The sequence below is a fragment of the Diuraphis noxia genome, unplaced genomic scaffold (assembly GCF_037042655.1).
Source record: "Diuraphis noxia isolate RWA-SAM2 unplaced genomic scaffold, SU_Dnox_SAM2 contig0001, whole genome shotgun sequence".
Taxonomy (NCBI): domain Eukaryota; kingdom Metazoa; phylum Arthropoda; class Insecta; order Hemiptera; family Aphididae; genus Diuraphis; species Diuraphis noxia.
Window position 1 is genome coordinate 14,222,345 of NW_028301711.1, and position 11,137 is coordinate 14,233,481.

Sequence of the window (11,137 nt, forward strand, 5' to 3'; positions counted from 1 at the left end):
ATAATTGGTCTACGCGCCAGCAGTTTCGTAACTAGATCGTCGAGCCACTTCATGTATCAATTTTTGCAGTCAGGGCAGACCAGGGCAACCAAACGGAAGCGACACCGAGGATTTTGTTTCAACCAGGACCAGACCAATACACACTTTACTAACATGAACACTATGTAAGTTATTGTTAAAGTAATATCTAATTTTTATGTCTGACAGTCCACGTAATAATTGGCAAATAGTCTCATATAACCCTATTAATTTACGTATAACTATGGCCGCCACTACTTTAGGTCTTGAAACCGCTATTAGGCAGGCACCTTCTTTCTCAGGGGGCACAGATAGTCAACTTTCCATTTTTATAACAAAATGTGAATTTCTTTTCGCTAACGTAACCGATACGGTTAAACCACCATTATTACAGGCAATTTTAGCCAACATTGAGGGAAGTGCTCATGAATACATTAAATATCACGAATTCAATACTTGGGATCAATTAAAAAATCACCTTAAAACGATATATCAAACTTCGCATTCTATTAATTACTTACAAAAGCAATTGACATCAATGCGACAAGGTACTGATGAAAATATACAAAATTTTTCAAATCGCATTCAACAAACTTATCACCAACTCACTAGCGCACTTACAGTAGGTAAGACAGCACCTGAATCGCGAGTAATTGCCGAAACTATGCTAACTTCCGCACTCGTCGTTTTTATGGAAGGTATCAATCCTTCTATTCGGCTTATTTTAGAAGCGCGTAATATTACATCATATGAGGAGGCAGTAAGGATAGCGACGGAGAAAGAAAATGTATGTGAGAAAAGCGATAATACTAAAAATTATAGACCATTTAATAAAGGTAATACTAATAAATCGCATATAAAATGTAATCGATGCAATAAAATGGGTCACTACGCTAATGAGTGTAGGTCAACCGCACCAAGCTCATCGGGTTTTAGGAATCCTATAAATAACCGTACGGAGATTAAGGTCGACCATACAGGGAACGTTAAATTCTGCAAATATTGTAAAAGGCCTAATCATGATATTTCCGAGTGTAGGAAACGAATTTTTAATGAGAATAAGAAGAAACAGGGGGATAACCAAAGTAAAACAGTGGGTGAATTAAAAAATATACGAATAATTACAACGCAGATGAAAGAAGAACACATAATAATTAACGCTAACACTTTTGCAACGGGTAATTTGAAATTTTTAATAGACTCGGGAGCAGAGATGAATATAATTAAGTTATCAGCTTTAAAAGATCATGTAGTTGTGAACGGGTCAGATAAGAAAAATATTAAAGGCATTAGTTCTACGATTATTAACACGCTAGGTTCAATTGTAATTCCTATTGAAATTAACGACGCAACTTTTATTACGAAATTCGACATTGTAAAAGACGTTTTTCCAATACCTGGCAGTGGCATAATCGGGCGTACATTTTTAAAAGAAAATAAAGCCATCCTAGACATGAACAAAGAAGTTTTATTATTGCCGGAGCGTGAATGGGAACAACCATTAATAATACCACCACGTAGTAATTGTGTTATGTTAGTTAGAAACATAGAGAACATTGAGTGTGAGGAAATAACTATAGTCTCGACAAAATTCCTTAGTGTCCTTAATCTTTCTGTTTAATGATTGACGACAATGTATTTGGTGGAATATTGAATACATTGGCGATTTCACATTTTTTACGGTCACCTTTTTCAACTAACTGTATTAAACGAACTTTATCCGAAATTGAAAGAACATTTAATTTACGCTTCTTTTCCATTTCACTACAAACGAATAAAGCGCGATTCACATTGGTACGACACGACACGACACGACACAGCACGGCACGACACGGCACGACACGACAAAAATGTGTCCAATACACATAGAACTGACATCGGCAAGACGACAACGACAGTACGCTAGTATGCACAGTGACAGTACGACGAGCACGTTAGTATAATCGGATTGGTGTTACCACTTTACAATTATAATTATTAAAATGTTTCGAAATTTATCTTATAAAGATTTGGCCATAATGGCACTATTGCTCGATGAAGAAGAAAATAGCGACCGTGTTGCGAGTAAAAAACGTTCTATTTGGGTTCATGACATCTTAAAGAAAAGGAAAATTGATGGAGAATATGTGACTTTGTGTAAAATGTTGGAGGATCATGAAGAAAAGTTTTTTAAATATTTTCGAATGACCCGGTTCCAGTTTAACGTTCTTTTTTTAAAAATTGAAAATAATATAACAAAACAAAATACTCACTTTCGAGAAGCAATACCTCCTAAAGAAAAATTAGCTGTTTGCCTGAGGTATATGTCATTTGATATTTTAATAATATATTAATTCGCAACAAAATATACTAACATATTTCATTTTACGTGTTTTTTAGGTTCTTGGGAACTGGCGACTCATACCAAACGATTGCATTTAGCTTTAGACTGGGGCATTCAACAGTACAATCAATTGTACTTGAAGTATGCAGTGCAATTATTTTTACGTTGAAAGACGAATATATTCCAATTCCTGGAGAAGAAGATTGGAAGCGAATCGCCAAAGAATTTTGGGAAATTTGGAACTTCCCAAATTGTATAGGCGCGTTAGATGGTAAGCATGTCGTAATCGAGGCTCCTCCGAATAGTGGATCACTCTACTTCAATTATAAAAAAACCTTCTCCATAGTATTGCTTGCCCTTGTCGATGCACAATATAAATTTGTAGCGGTTGATATAGGAGCATACGGCAAAAATAGCGATGGTGGAATCCTCTCAAATTCAAATTTAGGTAAAGCTTTAGAGAAGAATAAATTAAATATTCCAAATGAACAATATCTGCCAAGTACAAATGAAAAATTACCTCTAGTTGTTATAGGAGATGAGGCTTTTCCCCTCAAAAAATATTTATTGAGACCTTATCCAGGACCTCAAGTACGTGATGATCAGAATAAAAAAAAATTTAATGATCGTCTGTCAAGAGCACGGAAGGTTGTCGAGGATGCTTTTGGTCAACTAACGGCAAAGTTCAGAATCTATTGTAGAAGACTTAATGCACTACCCAAAAATGCCGATACCATTGTAATGACAACATGTATACTCCATAATTATATTAAAGCAGATGCCACCGACACGTTCATAGCAGAGAAGTTTCATCAAGTTCATCTTTACCTTCAGGACTTATAACATCTTTAAATGGTTAAGGAGGTAGCGCCCAACCAGAAGCGTTCGAAAATCGGGACAAATTTAAAAAATTTTTTTGTTCACCAGCAGGAAAACTTCCATGGGAATAGATCACATTTGTATAGCTATGTATTTATATCATTATTAAATTTTATTATATTCGTTTTTCAAAAATGATGATTTGCCTGTAATTGAACGCAGTTATATTACTATAAAGCAGTATCTATTAATAATTTAGTTATATATTAATGAATGTTACAAAAACTATAAAATATAATAAGTACTTAAAAGATAAAACAAAACGTCTTGTTCCTCAAACATAAAATGATACCTTTATATAAAAATTGAAACATTAGTTTTTACAACATTTTTTTTTTGTACATCTGTTATAAAATATATTTAGAAAAAGAAATTATTTTAATGGATCCTTTTGAAAAAAAAATATTCTTTTAAAGAAAAACAAACTTTTACAAGCACGTCATAAACTAAACATACTTACAAAAAAAATTGTTTAGTTGATTTAGTTTCTATCTGCACCTGCTTGAAAATTTTGGAAGAAAGTTGTTGCTGAAGATGTGTTTGATTCCTCTTGGTCATTTTCAGAATGTTGTTGAGGTGTATACCTGTGGTTTGAAGGCTGAAGGTTATCTTGTTGGTGTTGACCAGGTGAAATCTGAAAATCTTGTACATGCATCCCAGATTGTAAATTAAAGTTTGAAGTAGATAGTGGAATTGGTTGGAATAGTGGCTGTTGTTGTGTTTGTCGCAAACTGTTTAATTCTATCTCGGAAATGATGGAAAAAATTTTTGTTTTTGCTAGATGTTGGTTGTATGGAGAAAATTGCTTTACAGTTGAACACATACTCAAAAAAAATTGATCCATAGCACTAGACTCCTTCTTTTTTTCCTCTAGTTGTTCTTCGTCTTTTTTTTCTAGTATGTATTTCATTAATGTTGAAGATGCAGATTCTGAAGAATTTGATACATTTTTTTTTGGTAATGCTGTTTTTTTGCGAAACTCTTTTGATGTTGATTGATAAACTGTGTTTGGACTTGATTGACTATCAAAAATATCAGTATTATTATCAATAACAGGTTCAGTGTCTTGATGTTGAGGTTGATATTTCTTTTCCGGTCCATTATCAGGTTCAAATGAGTCTTCATCTTCGTCACTCACTATACCGACATTACTTATTGTTTCTCTTTCTTTTAAATGAGTTTTTAAAAACTGCATTTCATCTTCATACTTCCATTTTTTTATAAATTTAGATTTTTGCCCAGACTTGGTAACTGCATGTTTTAAAGCTCTCCTATATGAATCTCGCAAGTTGGCCCATATTTTTTTACACTCTTTTACTGTAAGTTAAATACAATAGAATTAAAAAAATTCGGGGACTCGCTGTGCTGTTTAATGCTATGCTATATTTCATATAAATGTCAATAAAATTTTATTCGTGAGGGAAAAACTTTAAAAATTTAATACAAGGCTCTCTTAATATATTGTAACAATATGGCCGTTGTAGTTATTTATTTATTTTATATCTAAAAACGTTTGATAGTAAATCGTTATTTTACGCGTGAATTTAAATTTTTTTTTCAATTATTGTAAACAAAACTAATGGACAACCTTGTGTTAAATTTTCAAGTATTTTTACCCAACAAATAAAGTTTTATTGACATCCATAGACAAAGATTAATAAAATTGGAAACTAATAATGTTCCTAACTAGTTCAAAATTAATAAAAATATTTTTAAAATTTAATCGTGTATAGAAAATGCAAATATTAACAACCAGTGACATTTTCATGTATATACGTTCATTTGTTTTAGAGTTACGCCAAAAACCAAAATCGGTTTTGTAGAAAACCGATTTTGCGTAAAAATTCCCGTTTTCCTTAATTTTTATGTTGTTTTTCCCGGTGCTTGTGAAAACTATTGGGAATTTTAAATTTTGCACCAACGATATTCACTTTCCAATCGAACAAGATATTGAAGTTGAAAATCTAAGCATTATTTCGACTACTTATCGTGTACACAGACACAAAAATAAATAAAATAAATAAAAAAATAAATAAATAAAAAAACACACATCATTGTAAAATCAATACATTCATCGTTCCACCCCGAATCGAAAATCGAAAATTTCAATTTCCAATAATATGGCTTAAAAACCTCAAAATCTTTCAAAAGTTATACCATGTATATGTGATGTCAATATAAACATTTTTGTCATTGTAAAATCAATGCATTCACACCGTTCATAATCTAAAATTATTTTGTAGTTAAAAATATATATACGTTCAACTTTTATAGCTAAGGATTGAACATTTAAAACAAGGATTCTCATAAATAGTTCTTACTGTAAACCAAAAAATCTAAAAAATATTTAAACACAGCTACTTTTTATATATGTTGCATCCACATAGTGAAACCACTCATTTCATGAACTGGATATCCAGATTGTGAAATTTGTCCAGTTCATGAATTTTGACGAAAATACATTATTTGGACATCCATTTCATGAAATAGATAATACTTATATTGTGTACTTTGTGTAATTATGATATAACAAGATTTTTATGTTATTATATCATAGTACTATAACTATAATTAATTTTCTATATTGTGCTACTAACAAAAATATAGCACTATATTATATTAGTTTATATTTTTATTTTATTTTTCATAAACCATACGCATATTTATTTTTTAAACGACTACCTTTACTATACTTACATAACATACTTTGCAATATAAATAAAAATAATAATGTTTTATCCATGATCTATATTATGTGAGATATTAAATTTAATTTTGGTAATTTCACATCCGATATCAAATGAATGGTTTCTTATTAGATGACGGTTGACGAATACCTATGTAACTCTTAACTCTTAAGTTGTTAAAAAAATATATATTTAGTGAGTGTTCGTGTACAACTGCACAGTAATTATTGTGTTTGCAGTTTATACGTGTACCTAATTATTATTTCATATTGCAACTTTTAATAAAAATAGAAGAAAAGAACGTATTTTATGAAAAGCTAGATAAATATTATAAATGGTAATCTAAAAAAACCCCCCATTCACTAAATATGCTCAATTACAGATGATTGCTGAAAAAGAAATGGCTAAAATCAAAACGTAAGTAATTTTGGACTTAAATAAAAATGTACTTAATTAAATCAAATATATATCTTAACACGTTTAAACAACGATAAAAAACTACCCGATGATTGATACAAATCGTAATATTTATTATTATTATTTATTCTAACAAAAAAAAGATTGACGAGAATACTATCTACTTTCTACATATGATGTATTAACTATTAAGTATTGCAGAAGAAAAGTTTTTAATACACAAACAAAATGCAGCTGATGAAAAAATAAGGTACATTAATATTTTAGCTAATATTATTTGAAAGCAGTTTTTATTTTTATTTTCAATTTAGGTATTTGGTGTGTTATGGCAGTAAAAATAGGTATAAAATATAGGTATATAGGTATCTATATTATTTAAAAATTCAAAATTATAAAATGTACACTATGATAAAAATGTGTTATGAATTTAGTTGGGGCTTTTTTTTCCTAGATTTGCGTTATGAAGACCTTTTTGATAAAATTAAAGAATTTCATATTAAGACAGGCCATGTTGGTAATGTAAAATTACGGAATGCGTTAAATGATATGTATTATGTACCAAGACAACTAATTGAAATTTGTTTAAAGTATGTGAAACGTGCAACTGTAAAAAAACCAATGAATAGGAAACTTATAATAAAACCTATCACAACTGCAGATTTTGATAAAAGAGCACAAATTGACTTGGTGGATTTTAAGTCGGTACTAGATGCAAATTTAAATGGATAGTGGATGCTAAATTACCAAGACCATGCTTTGACAAAATTTGTAATTCTAAGACCATTGAAAAGTAGAAGAGCATCCGAAGTTGGTAATGAGTTACTATTTATATTGTTGATATTTGTAGTTTCAAAAATATTACAGATTGATAATGGCCGTGAATTTGTAAATTCAATTATTAACAAATTTAAAGACCTCTAGCCAGAATTTGTTTTCGTACATGGTTGAACTAGACATCCTCAAAGTCAGGAAAGTATTGAGAGATCTAATCAGGATGTAGAACACATATTACGAGCATGGATGGCTAATAATAAATACAAGAAGTGGAGCGTTGGGTTAAATTTTGTTGTAGGTTTTATTTGACTCAAAAATTGGACCAAGTACATCAAATTTGCAATCCGATCTTTGATAAAATTACCAAAAGAATGATTTTTGAAAAATAAAATAAAAATATTATGTAATATGATATAATTTATTGACTATAATTGCTATATTATTTTTGTTTTAGAACGTTTAAATAATTAATAAAAATTACCTATATAGTTATAATAAAATAATAACTACACAAAGTACTTAGTACACGATATAAGTATTATCCATTTCATGAAATGGATGTCCAAATAATGTATTTTCATCAAAATTCATGAACTGAACAAATTTCACTATCTGGATATCCAGTTCATGAAATGAGTGGTTTCACTATGTGGATGCGACATATACATTTCAAGTTTAAATTTGGACGAAATTACATAATATAAATCTAGGTAATTATTATGTAGTGTTTATTTATTTATTACTTACCTGGTAGTTTCAATGTGGATGCGATTTCTCCCCAAACACTCTCTTTATATGCGTGATCACTATACTTTTTCATACTCATATCGTACAAACATGGTCGGTCTCTCGCTAGTTATATTAGCATTTCAGCATTCATTATTAATTAAATATTTTAAAATCAAAACTATCAGAAACACGAGTACTGTAATGGATGTCTTTACGTGGCAAACCGACACAACAAATGAAAAAAAATGTAATAGTTTTCAAATATGATACGGTGATATTGTGTTTGGGCATGAAACAACTACGTTTGTACACTATTTTGGTTAATGATATTTATTTTTAAATTTAAATAATCAGATAAATAACAAACATGTAAAATCATTCTAAAATTAGGATTTTATAGACATATTATTATTGTAACGTTTGTTATTTATAATTTACCATACTGTGGAAAATATATATCCTAGGCTAGGTTGACAAATCATCTCCGTTCGGAATCATTTTTTGTATACTTTGTATATTTTTTGTAAATTATTTTAATACTAATACCACACTCAGAAAAAAAAGTACAATTTTTAAGTAAAAATGGCTATTGTTTTAATGAAAAACGGGCATGATTTCGAGCCTATGAAGTGTATTCATAAAAATGTGGGTATTTCTTTAATTGAAATATGAAAATTGTTCTTCATTAATACTATGCCAAGTATAATGTAATTCATTAAACTTTTACTAAAATTTATGATATTTTATCTATCATTTAAGTAAATCGTATAATAAATATAAGCAAAACATTATTAATTTAAAGACTTCTTTTTCTTAAGAAATATTATATTTGTGTTACAATTTTCTTTAAATTAATGCAACAAGTCATTGAATTTAATCCAAATATTACATTCAAATTATAGGTAATGAAAATAACTTGGTATTCAAATTGCCTATACTATTAACATAATTAAATATGTGGTATTAAAACTAAGACTATTTTTCATAGAAACTTATTAATATAGAGCTGAAAGGACCTTTAGGTACCTTAAGGTATGAAAAAAAAATAAAAAAATTTAATTTCATCAAAATATATTTATTTTACATTTATACTGCAGTTGCATACAAAATAAATATTAGAAATAATTACAAATAAAAATGAATAACAAATTAATAAAGTATACATACAATATTAAATATTACAATACATTTTTTTATTGAAACTTAACATATAATAACAATTTTACAAGCAAAAATTTAAAAGTATTTTAATCTTATAAAGTTTAAATGATGGATGTAATTAGGACAATTGTATAAATGAATTGGAGGTCCTTTAAATTCATTAACATTTTTTATAACATATTGTTCTCTTTTAATTTTATTTATTTTATAACAAGCTAAATGTTTATCATAACCAATTATATCAAGCCTTTGACAAAAAAATTTAATTGTTCTTTCATTTAAGCATATTATTTGTTTTAATAAATAAACTGATAGTTCATTTTCACTTGTTATAAGAACATTATCAAGTTTATACGTAGTACTAAAAAGCATAATTTTATCATAAATGAGAGAATCATGCATAGTATCTAAATTTTTATTAGGACATAAATCACAGATTTCTTTGACATATTTAGATGAATAAATTGAAAATGCAGCACCTAATGGTGTATACACAGTATATGTATTAATATCAAAGTTACAGATGAATTCAGAGAAATTAATACAAAACTTAATACCAAGAGAAATTGAAACATTTATCCTAGAATTAGTATTTTTTGTGTATGACTTGAGTTGCTTATGTTTAGATTCAAAATTATAAGACCATATATACTTTAAAGGACCAGATTTTTTAATTATACGACAGTAATGTGTTAATAAATGATGTTTTGGTTTAAGTGTATCCTTAAAAAGTTCTACATATTTTATATTATGATATTTTATATGATCTTCAAGTAGCAAGATTATGTGATCATCGTAATTTGATAGTAAAAGTAGATCTATTATTTCTATAAAATTAATAAAAAATCTCCAAACTGGATCATTTTGAGGAACAAAATCACCAACTAAAATTGAAAATATATTTACAAATGTTTGCATTTCTCTAGCTGTCATTTTTATATTTATATTGGATAAATTCAACATTTTTAATGGAGGAGACATATTTCCTACTTCTGATTCCCCATAATCAAAACCCTGTTTTCGACTATTTAAAGTTTCTAAACTAAAATAATCTGCCTTTATTAAGTTTAAGATAATATGAGACATGTTATAAATACAAATCCCCTCAAAAATATCGTGCATTAAGTCAACTGAAAAGTTCTCAACAACATGAAAAGAATTAATTGTATTAAATATAGAATTTTCATTAATTCCAGTTAATCTTAATTCGTTTTTTATAACATCTTCTCTGTAATTAATTTTGTTACGTAAGGAGCTAACAATTTCAGTGGCAAGAACACTTGTACTACTTTTGTCCATACGACAAAATCGACAAAAGTAATTTGCTGAAAATGATTTAGAGAATCCTAAAACAGTATTGACTCCCAAATTATCTCCTACAATCAAACCAATAGAAAAATAAAGTTTAACACATCTATCAGGAAGCTTTAGTTCAATTCCATTATTTTCTAAGTCAATTAACTCATAAATTAAGTTGTAAAATACTTTATCATTTCCTAAAGACTTAAGATCTTTTGAATTAAAAAGAGCAGCAATAAAAATGTTTTTCAAATTAGAACGTAACCAATGAGGAGCTGTGGGGAAAGAATAGTACACGCCTAAAATTGATGATGAGTGTGGGCCAAGTGGGTTATTTACTTCAAACTCATCAAAATATAAAAAATAAGGAATCACAAGTTTATTTGGATGTAATAACATCTTTTGTTGCCATAACTCAGAATTAAGAAAATTAGTATAGCTTACATTATTCATGTTTATAGAGTTATGATTTTCTAAAAATGAATTCAATACACCATGCAGTTCAAAGTATTTCTTCAACTGAAATTTTATTGGAAATATTACACCTTTACTTTTTTTTTCATCAATAGTATTGACAGTATTTAAAACAATGTTTTCAACTGTATTATTTAAAGTTATAATTTTTGGCTTCTCATACAATTCCTTATCTTCTATATGTTTTAAAAATCTGTACTCTGTATTTATGTCAATAAAAGGATTCTTACAAAAATCTGTGATTATATTTAGTGATTTTTTTATGTGAGGGTCTGTACAGTTATTCATTATTTTTGTTTCAATTTCTTCTGCAATAACTTTAGTTATGAGTTGAATAACATCAGTTTGCAATTCTAATGTTGTTTTTCTTGAAAAA

General features: G+C 28.4%; 1 protein-coding gene and 1 pseudogene across 1 annotated transcript; both read right to left on the reverse strand.

The window, feature by feature from the left end:
• Positions 1-3,614: 3,614 nt before the first annotated feature.
• On the reverse strand, positions 3,615-7,978 carry LOC149059849 (uncharacterized; annotated as a pseudogene).
• Positions 7,979-9,224: 1,246 nt separating this feature from the next.
• On the reverse strand, positions 9,225-10,740 carry LOC149059850 (uncharacterized). The gene is made up of 3 exons (XM_089226489.1): positions 9,546-10,740; positions 9,315-9,467; positions 9,225-9,235 (listed from the first exon to the last, which is right to left on the reverse strand). The coding sequence occupies exons 1-3, from the start codon at positions 10,738-10,740 to the stop codon at positions 9,225-9,227; spliced, it is 1,359 nt and encodes a 452-aa protein (XP_089082615.1).
• Positions 10,741-11,137: the final 397 nt, after the last annotated feature.

What these genes read in the sequence shown, in the direction of transcription:
- LOC149059850 (XM_089226489.1), bottom strand. Translation starts at nt 10,740, where the DNA reads ATGAATAATGTAAGCTATACTAATTTTCTTAATTCTGAGTTATGGCAA. An exon ending in AAATGTTTCAATTTCTCTTG is followed by an intron (nt 9,468 to 9,545) that starts GTATTAAGTTTT and finishes ATACACCATTAG; the next exon opens with GTGCTGCATTTTCAATTTAT.